Source organism: Apis mellifera, linkage group LG7 (assembly GCF_003254395.2).
Source record: "Apis mellifera strain DH4 linkage group LG7, Amel_HAv3.1, whole genome shotgun sequence".
NCBI lineage: Eukaryota > Metazoa > Arthropoda > Insecta > Hymenoptera > Apidae > Apis > Apis mellifera.
Window position 1 is genome coordinate 8,624,524 of NC_037644.1, and position 14,766 is coordinate 8,639,289.

A 14,766-nucleotide genomic window follows, 5' to 3' on the forward strand; every position below is an offset into this window, starting at 1 on the left:
GTTATTTGTAAATATATTTTATTTATACACATCGATATATTACATTATTAAAAAGTTTCGTTAATCGTTTAATAGACACATGGTCAATTTCTTTTCAAATATTTTCGATATTAATGATTTATTCATTAATATTTTTCGTGTTTTACTCGATTTTTATTCTAACATTAACTTCGTTAGTCGTCGAAAAATCTGAATTGACATTTTTTTTTTATCAATATTCTATAGAAATATGTATTTCATTTAATTGTGATTAGTCTATGGAAAATAACAGTGTTCTGCTGAAAACATTAATTTTTATTTATATTTAAAAGAGAAAGACGGAAAAGAATATGATAAATATTTTTAAAATATGTACTATTGTTATTTTCAGTTATTGTTCAAATATGAGAGTACAAGTCATGGCAATAAAAAGCCAGTGCTCCATCAGTCTCAATATATACAAAGTGTATTGAAATTCGAAATTTGGACAGAATATGAATATTTTAAGAACCTTTTATATATCTCGCAAAAATTCTATTATTTTAAACTAAGAACTGGAAGAGCAAAACACGTATAAATTATACGTGTACAGTTCTAAGTCTTAATATAAAAAAATAAATCGAAACATATATATTAACCAAACATTGAATTATCTTTATATTTATATTTATATTTATATTTTTGGTTCTTTTTTTCAATGCACAAATTTCGAAATTCAATGAGAATGATCCTGAGTGATTTTTTTTGTTTTTTCATTTAAAATTTAAAAGAATTTCTGCAGCATTCAAATAAGAAACAAAATATGCGTCATGGTTCTTGCAAAAGTTGTAAAAAATCGACCTCAGGACAAAATTACGAGAAAAGTAAATAATTTTTGAATAAATTTGCTAATGATGATAAGAAGGAGTAAAATATTGAGTGCCTGGTGGAGCTCGATAACCTGGATACGTATTATTCAAAGCATGTTGAGCGAAAAATCCGGAATAGTCCTTCTGCACCCTACGAGGCCTAAAAGCAGGACCTTTTGCCAATTCCATTCTAGCTCTGTTTTCAGCTTCTGCTTGAGCTTTAACTGATGGTGGCGGCCACTTCAGATCTCCTCTCATATTTCCACTTATTGGAGCCTTAGTTGCAGCAGGTTGTGCTTGATAAACTGGCGCTGGTGCCTAAAATAATATTAAATTATTTATAAATGTATATTATCATAAATATATATTGTTTTAATTTCTAAAATTATCACACTTTAAATTATTTTTTCCATTTCGAACACTCTATGTAAAATATAAATAATTGATAAAAAAAGTGATCTTAATTATTAATATAATATAATCAATAAAGAATAAATATTAAAATATATGATTATTTTCTAAATTATCTTTTGAATTTTTTATAATTTTATTATATTTTTAAAAAATTAATTCACTATTACCAATTTTTAAAATCAGGATTAATATCCCATTAAATTTCGATAACTCGAGTGAATAATATTAATAATGAAACAAACTTTTTTAAATAAATAAAATTAATAGCGAAATATATTTATTAAATGATACGTACAGAAAATACGAGATTTAGAAATTAGAAATATTCGTATAATATTATACCTGTGAGATTGGAGGCTCCGGGCGAAGTATAATTGTGGATGGTGGTGCTTCAAATGTCGTAGGAGCTTGATTTTGTATCGATCGTAGAGAAGTATAATCTTGAGAGTGTTGCTGTAATTAGTAATGCGATCAGATTAATCTTATAAATTATATTTAATTGTAATAACAAATCATGACAGATCAACGTATTAAATATCTAAAAGAAACATTTTGAAATTAACAGCCGTTGACTACACGTTTGTTTCCAGAGTAGAGGAGAAAGGTGTTAATACATTCCTTATCGCACATATCTTCTTCGAAGCCACCTGTTGAATTTATCAATTGGTAAACATAGGTGTCGACTTTTTAAAATTAAGATCAATTTGAAGTTTAATCTTATATGTATAATTTTTGTTATATTCATTTTTTTTCTTACATTTATAGTTTATAAATTTTTTTAGCATATCACTTTTATTTTATATATAATTGATTTTTATGTAACCTTATTTTTAAATGATGATATCATTTATGAAATATATTATTATATTTACGATAAGTAAACGAAATTAAATAAAAGAAAATTTTATTCCACATTTTGTTCTTTCATATTTGTTTCAATTATTATTATACAATACATATCGATATATATATATATATCGATATATATCAGTTTGACGTAAGTCGACATCTATGTTTCGATTACTTACTTGAAATTGCTGATTCTGTTGTTGCTGTTGATTGTACCAATTTGGCTGAATCGATTGTTGCGAGATCGGTGAAGTTGCCGGTGGTGTAACCGGATGCCAGCCCTTTGGCGTTGATTGGAAATATGACGGTTGTCGCAGTGTTCCACCAGGACTAACCGGGGATGGAGAGGATGGTATAGCACTCCGAATCGAGGAACGAGCTATCGTTGAGGGCGGCTGAGGTGATGAACCTGATGAAGGACTGCTCTGGTACGAGGCGAGATCACCGATTCCACGGGTCTTTCGAAGGAAGAATAAAAGGGAAAAACAAAGGCTTTTGTAGGTATTTCTGTGTCGAACGGTGATTACTTTTTGATCATCCTTTTGAATTGTTTTGTGCGAAACATTCGAAGAGTTTTCGTTGGAAGAATTTATTATTTCGGGATATCTGCCTCGACAACCACAGTGGTGTAGTCAACCGCGTCGTGAAGTGTGCATTTACAATACGTATTAATGTTTTACGGACGTACGAATCAGCAACGTGCACGAAATCCTAGAACGAGACTGTATTATGTTTCTCAAACATTTGTATATAGTTGCATGGTGTAAGATCACGGTTGATTCAAAATAATCTAAATGAAAAATGTATCTGAGAAATGCTATGCGATAACTATAGAATATTATTTTTATAAAAGGAAAAAGGTAAAAAAAATAAAAAATAATAAATAAGTTATTTTAAAATGTTTCTATTTTCCATTCTCTTGTTTATATATACTTAATTTTCATTATTTATCTTTAAAAATTATGAATAAATTCTATTAAATTTTATGTTATTATATTTTATTTTTGTGTTATGTTATTGTATTAGAGAATATATTTTATCAATAATTTATTTACTAAATCATACATAATACAAGATAAGTAAATTTTATTTTCATTAGTATCTACCATGTTCTGTTTCTGTTAGTCTTTACAGTCTTAGATTATTAATTTTTTCAATATTTTATAACTAATACTTTTCACCTTATTATTTTCAGTTTTATTTAAACTTTAATTTTATAAAGCACTAAAAATGTCATACATAAAGAATTTAAATAATTAAATTATTTAATTTAATATTATCAGATTTTATTAAATACTTTTAGATATTTAAAATAATTAGAATATACATTTCATTACTTCAAAGATATTATGGTATCCTTTTCAATCCAATTCAAATCCGAGTTATATGTATTTATAATATTATTTATTGTTTAAAATTTACATTTCTATAAATTTTAAATTTCTTGAAATCAGTGATTTCACAGTATCGTTCTAGGTTTATCTAATTACGATTTCACAGCAAGCACGAAAGGAAATATGTACATACATATATTCATTAAGAAAAAAGAAAGAAAAAAAAGGAAACATTTGCATAACAGATATACGAATAAATAACAAGGTAAAAAAAAAAAAAAATAAGACAAATATCACACGGACAAAAATGCAGAAATCTATTGGCATTCATTACAATAAACATCGACAAAAAGTTGAATTGAAATCGCGTTTAAAAATTCTATAAAATTCGATAATTATAATTTAAGGATATAATTCATATTATAAATAATATACGTAATCATTCTATTTAGTATCATTAAGCATATCTATATTTCAATATGATTTTTAAAAATTGTAAAATTTACCTTCGCTTGTACAGGTCCTTGTTCTACAAAGTCGAAATCTTGATCTTCTGGAGGTGGTGGCCAAGCTACGCGCTTGAGACCTGAAAATAATTCAAATAATTTTTATCAAATAATCGTTATTATAATACTTAAATTGAAAAATTCATTAAGTCAGTATATAATACACACACATATATATTGTGAATTTTATATTAGTTACAAAAATGTACACAAGAAAGCAGTGTATTTACATTCATATATGATTTATTTTTATCCAATATTTTTACGGTATGTATCTCTTATATACAGTAATACGTCAATCTTAAAAGTAAATTGAACAATTTATTATATTATATTTTATAATAAATTCTTGTTAACTATATCGATAATAAATAATAATAATAAATAATATAATAAATTCTCATCAACTTTTCTCAACTACTTTTCATCGTATCTCATATTTATATCGTCGTACTTGGCTAGAAACGTTGGATCGAATTTCATTCCTCGTGTTTGATAAAAAGAACCGTGGAAAAGAGTAGTTATTGCGTCAATAAAACGAATTATTATTCTACACCGCAATGTGATACCGGCCAAGTTTATATTTGCGCGATTATTACCGAAGAATTTTCACAATTTCGTCTCGACCTTGCAATATTCTTAGGATCTTTGATTTTGGAGCCTTGAATATTAAATATCAAGTACACGAATACAAAAATATATTTTAAAAAATAGAAATTAATTTGTCATTAATGGACCTCTTATATATTTAAATAATTTAAGATTTCAATAGATGATTAGCACCGTTAAAAGATCCTTGTCTCCATTTTGATTGTATATATTTCAAAAATACGGTATTGATAGATAGATAAAATTTTTAAATATTTTGGATAACACATTATATTAAATATTTAAAATATATTATTTATTTCAATATGATGAAGCAATTTTAATTGAAATTTTATTAAAAAGCTAAAAAAAAATTAAAAAACTTTGTAAATTTTAATAAAAAATTTATCCATTTAATAATTTTCAATTTTATAATTATAATTGTCTTTTTATGTATAAATCCTTATAAAATTAAAAAATATAATTTATTTCTATATAAATATAATTTTAATAAAAACAGATTATATTTTGAATGTATATAATATCTCTGTATTGTATCACACTTGAATTAATATTAAGTTGTTATATTAATTTTTAGAAACTTTAATCTAAAAGTTTCGTGTATTTTCATGAAACAAATACATATAAAGACTTATATGCATATAAAGTTTTAATACAAACTTTATAAAATAAACTTTTGTTAATAAAAAATATTTCAATTCTTTCCATATTATTTCTATTTCAAAATAGTCTGAAGTATAATTACTTGTATAATATGTAATATGTTAAAAAAAATTATAAAAATGCAATTTCTCGCGCACTCAATGAACATTGCACAAATCACAGTTTATAATAATGCTAAATTCCTGACACAATAAAACCACAAAAATTGCATCACTCATACGAAATCATGATTTATAAATCATATACACAGGCCGAACATTACATATTAAACTTTCACTGGTAACTAGCAATTGGAACGAATATGTTTCTCCACAAAACGTACCGTTATTCTACAAGAATTACACGTTTTTGTACAAGAAAATCACTTAGTCAAATACAGAGAAGAAGTGAAAGAAGAAGAAATGAAAACGACATTGCCAAAACGAATACTCGCCAACAACTGATGCTATCCCGAAGTCACCTATACTTTTCATTATCGCAGATTATTCTAACCACCGATTTTGGTGAATTTTTGGTAACTGGCCAATACCTGGGGATTAGTATAAAGAAGTGAAGTGATGTTATAAATTTAACGAGTATCAGTTTTAAAGAATGACACTTCGTTTAACTATTTAACTAATATATTTAAAGAGTGATACCTTATTTTCTATTAAATCATAATATATCATAATCATAATCATATCATATGCTGTTATCCAAATATATTAATCAAGATATTTTGTTGTATTGGTTGTATCAAGTTTTTTTAAATATCAAAGATTTAAATAATAAGAAAATAATGATAGTTTAACTTTGTAAAATATTTAAAATATTTAATTTTTCTATTAAATTTAAAAATTTTATTTTAAAAGAACAAAAAAAAATATATCTTTATTTTAATATATTTAAAAATTAATATTTATGGTTTAGATATCACATGTATATTGATTTTAAAATGGCTAGTACATTTTGTAGAGATTATTAAACGTTATTAAGAGAAAGAAAAGGAATTTAACTTTTCTTAATCATAAAAATAATTATGATAATTAAATGAAATCCTTTTTGCTATTAAAAGAGCAAAAAGAGTCATCATTCAAAATGAATACAGAATGATCATATTCTTATTTATTATTAAATTTGGATCAACGCGATATGACACTATGATCAAATTATCAAGCAGGGATAGAAAGCAAAATCTAAGAAAGGATCTCTCAAAGCTTTTCGTGCAAGTGATATTGTTAGTGTTCACCTCTCCGTAGATACGTTAAACTGGCTTGACTGAAAGTGATATTAGTCTCCCTGGCTCATGATTAACAGCTTGCAGCATAAGATTCGCTTCTTGTTAGTCTTCTTCATTTAGGTTAATGCGCGACTTCGTGCTTCAGTGGCTGAAATCTTTTGATTAATTTTCTTTTTATACAATGCATACGTCGTCTTTTCGTAACAATTAAAATTTAAAATCGTTTCTTGCGAATAAATCATGTTATTTTTAAACAACATGAAAGAACAATTCATTAAAAAATCTAATTTGTCTAAGTGTCTTTCACTAAGTGTATCTTTCACTAAAGTGATACGAATTAATAAAATATTTAAGTTTTTACTTCGATCTGGCTAAAAAAATATTTTCTTACGTCTTAATTTTGACTTCTCGCCAAATATATGAAACGACAGAAAAACATTTGTATCTTAAGTCAAGTGATACAGTTGATTTTGAAGAATTAAATGGATAATTTAGAGATTCATTGAATTAATATCAAATTAATTATATTCTTAAAAAATATTTTAAAATGTGGAATTTATTTATTGTATATATATATATATATATAACTATAAAATTTTCATTATTTAATGTTTCTCTTATATAACATCATTTACCAGTTTATTACTTTACACTTGCTTATTTATTTAAAAGATAGATATTACATATTAGAGAAGAACTTATTCAATAGCAAGAAACGATTTATCTGAAAGAAATTGAAGGATTTTTATTTATTTACCAGCTTGACCAGCTCGTTGCCTAGCTTCTTCCTCTTCGAGCATTCGTAGAACCGCGCTATTTTGTAAATTTGCTGGTTTTGCGAGCTGATTGAAATCAATTCTGAAAAATCCACAAAAATACAAATTATTATAAATAAATAACATGAATGATTATTATTAATATTACAAAGTTTTTATAATTATACTTTTCATTTGATTATATTATATTCTATTGTATTGTAAAAATAAAATTCTCTCTATTCTCTATATTTCTTTTTTTTTATTATAGAACTTAATTATAAATATTATTCCTTTTAACAGAATAAATTCGTTTTTATCTTTTAATCTAAAAATATGATAAAAATTCAAAATTTTGATATTTATATGTATTATGTAAATATTATAAAAATAAATATACATTTCCTAATCTACAATAATATTAAAAACAAAAATTGATCAATTATTAATATAACAATCAATTTGTTAATATTAAAAGCATTTTTTTAACAATTTTTCTATTCAATCAATTATTTTTTGTTTAAACAAAATTGCACATTTTTTGTAAAAATAAAATATTGAAATTAAAAAATTCGCTAATATATTACAAATTCATATCGAACAAGATAACATTAGTATCAAATTCTGTAACACAAACTCTTTTTTCTATAAAATGAAAATTGTTTTGATAAATGAAAATTGTAGTAACACTAGTTGACTATAATTGTAGTAACACTTCTTTTTTTTGTAGAGATGCGATTATAAAGAAGAATGAAATATGTAGGAGGATCACCTGGTCTGGGCGAGCATCTTCGTTACGAGGGAAGGGCGCACGATATCGAAGGGAAGTCGTATAACTGACACGCGAAAACCGGTGGTGAACGGTACACCCCGAGGCCACCAAACGCAAAACTAAGTCAAGTACGACAGTGTTCGTGGATTTTGCGCAACAGCTATAGGCTCTGAGAGGGGTTTATTTCTAACTCGTGTGATTCGGACCTCTGAAAATAACGATTCGCGCGCCAATGACGACGAGAAGGCTGATTCATCGACCTGCAACCGGTCAGCATCCACACGTTGACGGAGAATCGATATGAATCCATCGAACGGCACATTCGTAGACCAGGTGCAGCCTCTATTTTCATTGATGCAAAGTGGTCTCAGATATCAATCACTTCTCTCAATGCGTTTTACTATTGATTCTTAAATTCTCATTTCCGAGTTTATATAATACATATCACATGGGACAAAAAGTTTTCAAATATATGATAATTTGAAAATAATTATGTATACTTCATGAAATATTTACATTATTTAAAAAATAGATTAATTTTTAAATAACTTTAAAAAAAGTAATTTTGAAATAACGTTGTTTAAAAAAATTTCAAAATTCAACTAAAAATGTATTCAATTTACTATACCTGCATAAGTATATACATTTTAATTAATTGAAGAAATTGTATTAAATTTTGAGAGAGAAAGAGAGAGAGAAGGTATATGTTCAAGAAAAGAAAATAAAAATTATAAAAGTAAAGAATTAGATTAGATACAAATTTTAATGTAAATTCTGTTTTAATGATATATATATTTGAATGATTTTTGCGAAAAAAGAATTATTTTTGAAAAAGTTTCTTTTTATCATTATAAAATTGTTTTAGTACAATTTAGTACAATCTTTTTGAAATAAAATTAGAAAATTTTATAATTTATATTAAAACATAAATATATAATTATTAATGTATGAAAAAAATATAGTAATATTAAAAATGTATGAAAATAGTATATAGTATATATCTATTTGTTTCTTGAAAATTTTATTTATATTTAAATTATATACTTAAACTGGAAATTGGACGTAAATTACTTCTTATTATATGCAATAAACAAAGAATAATTTTAAAAATTACATTGCATATCAAATTTCCGCATAAAAATTAACTGTAGATATAACTATAGATAAAATTATAGATAATATGAGTCATTAAGTTTATTAATTTTTAAAAATACGAAAATCGACTTACCCAACTGCGCCATTAGATAAAACTTGAGTTTGCCTGTCCAAGGCTTCCTGTATTGCTTGAGGTGAATACAAATTGATAGGAGAGTTGAATTGTTTATTCACGAACATTGTCCTTTGTGCGGACATACTTGCGCTTTTGTATAATTAATATCTAATTCTGAAAAATAACAAGTAACAAATTTATAATATAAAAAATTTTTATGTATAAAAATTTCAATTTCTGCATTTTTTTCAATAGTATAAAAATTATTTTTTTTATCATTGATATTGTGGAAGTATTGAATTTTTATTATATAATTTTTAAATGCAAAATATGATAAGAAATTATAAAATATGTCAAAAGGAATTTTGTTATCATAACAACCAAGTTATTCACAATATGTTAAGACATTATTTAGAATAAAATAAAAATTTTAAATTATTCATGCTATAATTTTTTTTATATTATATATTTATATAATATATTTATAATGGTTTATAATATGGTATAATGGTTTATTTATAATATATAACCATTTATTATAACCATTTTATTTTATATTTTACATATAACTACTTAGAGAACAAAATTCATTTTTTTAAATAATAGATAATAAATAACTTGCATTCCGGCTTATATTGTGATAAAATGTGCAAATGACCTTCGTACTAATGTACTAGTAAAAACAGAAATAATTAACATTTATTATGTATAGTTATGTTAAATAACAAAATTGTTTTTCAAATGATATATACGTATACGTATAAAACGATATATTATGAATATATTGAGATATGCTTCGATAAATGGGGTCAAATTAAGGAGAAACAAATAAGGCATAAAGTATAATTATCATTTGGCAAACTAACACAAGATTTCGACTAAATCATTCTATTAAACAAGCTTTAATTTAACATTTATGGCTACTAATTTAGAAAATTTTATGAATCTCTTATGCCAACTTTTGTGTCGTAATTTTGACAGTAATTAACTAGGCAGTAGTTTTCAATCTGAATCATGAAAAGAATCACATATTTTAATCGATAATTTTAATCTTTACATCAATAATTAAAATATTATTCAATTTTATTAATAAAATTCTAAACTTGAAATATAAATCAAGAAATTTGCAAATAACAAAAACTAAATATTTTAATATTATTGTTAATTCAAAGATAGTTTGTTTTTCAATCAAAAAAAATATTATATTTTTTTAAAATGTTTCTTGATTTATATCGAATTCATAAATAATTTACATTTGACTATTTGCAAATAATTTAAATAATATTGCAAAGTGGATCGTAAATAATTTTAAATATGACAAAATAGAGTTGCAAATAGTTTTAATATTAGAAAAGATATTTAATATTGCTCGACAAAATATTGGGAAACACTGAACTACAGTTATTCTTGATTGGACGGTACATTACTGCGGATTGGCACGTGAATAATTATAAGAAGAGGATCGAACGTGCGATCTTGTAACATAAATACTATTAGCCAACGATGATTCATCGTCGAACTGATCGCATATTGTAACGAAGTAAAGTACAAACGCAAAAAGTAGGTCACGAATCATCGTCACGATGTTTCGGGATCGTTCGTCGAATGTTTGGATATTTGATATCCAAACCGATGATGGTTGTACGAAAATTCGTGCCAAGAAATGTAGTCAGGAGCGTAACATGAAAATGAGATCCGAATCATGAAATGGAAAAGCAGTAATCAGACATTTTTACATACATTAACTCTTGTCGCATTATATTTGCTTCTTTCGTAATTCATAAGACATATTTTGAATTTTTTTGGCACGTAAAAAATATATATGATTTTTAAAAATTGAAAAATATTTTATTTATGTTATTTAACTGACATGTAAAAAAAATGAAAATATTTTAAATATTTTAATTTTTTTAAAACGGATAATCTTTTATGATTTTATATTTAAAATAGAAACTTTTTAAACTCCTTAGAAATATAATTTAAAGTAATAATAAATAAATCGTATATTTTATTTTAATTTAATTGAAATATGAAATTATATTATAATATTGATCATAACTCAGGAATTTCAAAGATATGATAGATATATTTCCTTCATAAAAAATTATGAAAATATTTATAATTATAATGAATATTTTGTTACTATAATATTTTAAATTTTTTCGACAATATTATTATTCAAAAATATTTTCATTTTGAAATAGATTATTTCATAGTAGTAAGATAAAATAGTAAAAGAATGATTTATATATAGATTGATCTTCTATAAATAATGCATCATTCATAATTATTCATTAATATTTTCTTGTTTAATTAGTAGTAATATATATGTATAAAAAATTTGAAATTTATTAGTAAATAATAAAATAAATTTCAAGATTCATAGATTTATTCAATAGTCAAGAACAAAAAAAAAATTATGTCTGTTTTAAAAAATGTTTTTAATATCTGTTATTGAAAAAAAACAATTTTTGGATACAAAAAAAAAATCTAAATCATTTTTTAAAACGAAAATTATGTAATTATAAATTAATTAATAAAATTAATATAAAAATTTAAATAGTAAATAAACTGTTTCTATTTAAATAGAAGTACTTTGTACTAGTTAAACTGTCAGTCTGGAACTCGGTTACGCCGTCATTAATGGCCGGAAACTCGAACGAAAACAGCGAAGAATTGAAAAACGAAGATGTACACGGGCAAAACGCACGTTTATCTTATGAAAGTTTCGGATTCTCTCTGACGCGTCACTGCTGGGCAGCCACCGGTAGTCTACCGAAGTTATTTTTGCTACGAAATTCCTCCGAATATATCTACATCGTCCGCAAAATCTCTACATCTCCCTCTTTTCACTTCGTGACCCGAAGCACCTAATGATACTTCTGGATCGTATTAGATTACAGTGGAATTGCGGATTCGACAATATATCGAGAAACTAGCCAAACCTTTCCAAAAGATTTAGACGACAATTAATTTCGGAAATCTATTTTTTGAAATACAATCTATATAACTCCGTTTTCTTTATGTAAGCGATATCTATTTAAGCTTTTTAATATTTGAACAATACTTACATTATATTACAAATTGCTATTAAAAATTTGTAAAATGAAACATCGTATCAGTTTTTCAAAAAATTATCCATATCAAAATTTCGATTAACATTGTATCTGAAAATTTACAATCATATTTTTTAATTTATACTGATATTTCTTTAATTATAAATATGTATTTACATAGTAATAATGTCTCTGACAACGCGACAAAAAATATTCAAAATTGACTGAAACTTTGTCCTTGTTTGCTAAATAAACACATATATATTTATGCTACGAAATAGATACACACTATCTATTTTAATACGTATTACAATGTCATATTGATAAAAATCTTTAATTATGCTGTATATAATGATTTTTTATAACTATTTTTTTTAAATTACAAATAATATTTTATAAAACTCAAAAAAAAAATGAGATTGAATAATATTGAGATTTTTATTTTAAAAAAAAGTTATGATATTTATTCTGTTTTAATAAACAAAAATAATATAGATAAAATTGCATTTTTCTGACTATCTAACTATACTTACGTATTGTATAATTTAATATCGATAAATAAAAATTAAAACGTTATTCGAATCGATCGTCTGACACAAATAATATTATTCGATATTATAATATTATCATGGTCGATAATCGTTTAAAACGAGTTACCAACGACCGCTTTAAAAATCAATTGTATCGTATCGCAACTGGATATACAATCGTTGATATATTCAGTCGATTCCATAATCGTTTGTTACCGACAGTTTCTTTTTATAATAAGTATAAAATTTAATCATTCTTAAACATAATAATAAAGCATAAAATAAAACATAAAGTGAAAGTAAATAATTTGACGTTTTAAATTTTTGTATAATATAGAAAAAAACCGAACGTATAGATAAATTAATGGAATAGGCGGAGCATATTTCTTATCATATGTTTCACGCAAATATTTAAATATTTCGAATTGTATGATAACAAATTATTTATTCGGATAAAATAAACGGAAATCATTTGACATTTATTTATACAAAAATCATGAAAAGTTATTATGAAAAAAATAAAAAAAAAAATGTGTTTGAATATATATATTTTTATTTTTTTAATGAAATGAATATGATATATGATATAATGAAATGTCAAGTATGTAAAATATATACACTTAAATGATTTTCACATATCACATTGTTTAGTTTGCATGAATTATGCGAATATAAAATCTTTGTTCATCGTTAATATTACCAAAAAATTTTTATTAATAACACGATTCATATATTATTTTGTATTATGAAACCTCATCGCAAATATATTTTACGAAACATAATGTTACATCGAAATACATTGTTAAATAAATTTTAAATCATAATTAAATCACGTGTATCTATATATATTTTTTGTTATAAATACGTATTATAGCAGAAACTTGTATTATTTTTCTAATTTTTTTTTACACATTTTTTTTCAGTTAATTTCGTTTCGCTGTATTATTATATAAATGAATCATCTCCTAAATCACTTGATGAAATTTCTGGATTTACAAGACGAAAATACGAAGCATGAGGATCACAATGACGAGCACCTACCTTCGCGTTAAAACGCAAGGCACGCGGGTTCCTCAGTGGCGAAACACACTGGACGGAAAAGCGAAAGCACGAGAGAAGTAATGGGAATCATCCCCTCTCTATCGGAAGAATCGTCGAATCACTCTCCTTTCCTCTTCTGACTTGTTAGTTATTTTCGACCCTTATTTTCCACCAATCTTCATATCTGACAATGCTTTTGGCAAACGTAGGAAATTGTTTTGCGTTTCCTGAAATTCTCTCTTTTTAAATTGTTGACAACTTTCCAACAAACTTTGTTGTTTACCATCGCAGATGCGATGGATACCGTTTTCTTTTGAAATTACCTAGCATGCACTTATACCTGATGATAATGTTATCTTGATATAAATTATCCAATATTAAATATTAAATTGTTTGTTGCTTGTTTATTCGATTAATGAATATATAAATTTTACATAAATATATGTGACACATACATGCTCATAGTAAAAATTTTATATTTATATTACAGTCAAAACGGAAATTTAATTTTAGATATCTGTATACTTCCTCATTAATATTTTTAGAAAATTTCATCTTGAAAAATATAATGGATAAAAGATTTTTGCATAATTATAAAAAATTAATGAAATATAATTCTCCTATTATAATATTTCATAATTATAAAAAATCGATTGCATCAATTATAAAAACCATAAAATAAAAAAATCTTTTTTAAAAATTTATTATAAAATTTAATTTTTAGTTCGGGTAAAAAAAATTTAATTATAAAGTTATTTATGATTAAATAAATAAATTTCAATGATAATTATTTTGAAATTTTTAAATACGTTAATTATTTTTAAAACAAAAAATAAAGTTTCTATACTCTTCAATTATAATAACAATATAAAATTATGAAAAATAAATTATTTAATATATAATTTTATAATATATAATTTTCTCTCTAAAAATAAAAAAAATAATAATTGAGATAGTTTTAGATTTATTTAATCATTTTTA

At 24.3% G+C, this 14,766-nt stretch overlaps 1 protein-coding gene across 6 annotated transcripts; it reads right to left on the reverse strand.

Moving 5' to 3' along the window:
* Position 1: 1 nt before the first annotated feature.
* LOC725594 (PDZ and LIM domain protein Zasp) lies at positions 2-13,933 on the reverse strand. 6 transcript variants are annotated; one of them, XM_016913192.2, is made up of 9 exons: positions 13,786-13,830; positions 9,177-9,332; positions 7,179-7,279; positions 6,431-6,576; positions 5,636-5,731; positions 3,931-4,010; positions 2,270-2,548; positions 1,584-1,694; positions 2-1,145 (listed from the first exon to the last, which is right to left on the reverse strand). In XM_016913192.2, the coding sequence occupies exons 5-9, from the start codon at positions 5,673-5,675 to the stop codon at positions 867-869; spliced, it is 789 nt and encodes a 262-aa protein (XP_016768681.1). In that variant the 5' UTR covers positions 5,676-5,731; positions 6,431-6,576; positions 7,179-7,279; positions 9,177-9,332; positions 13,786-13,830; the 3' UTR covers positions 2-866. The 6 variants fall into 6 exon arrangements, with proteins under 6 accessions (XP_016768681.1, XP_026297384.1, XP_001121420.2 ...); XM_026441599.1 differs by lacking the exons at positions 9,177-9,332; positions 13,786-13,830 and adding an exon at positions 7,949-8,146; XM_001121420.5 differs by lacking the exons at positions 5,636-5,731; positions 6,431-6,576 and having other exon boundaries at positions 13,786-13,933.
* Between the last annotated feature and the right edge of the window lie 833 nt (positions 13,934-14,766).

Coding starts and splice junctions, on each gene's coding strand:
- LOC725594 (XM_016913191.2), bottom strand. CDS start 8,300: ATGAAAATAGAGGCTGCACCTGGTCTACGAATGTGCCGTTCGATGGAT. Junction 2,549..3,930: donor AAGGACCTGTACAAGCGAAG/GTAAATTTTACA, acceptor TTCCTTCGAAAG/ACCCGTGGAATCGGTGATCT. Junction 1,695..2,269: donor AACAGAATCAGCAATTTCAA/GTAAGTAATCGA, acceptor TACTAATTACAG/CAACACTCTCAAGATTATAC.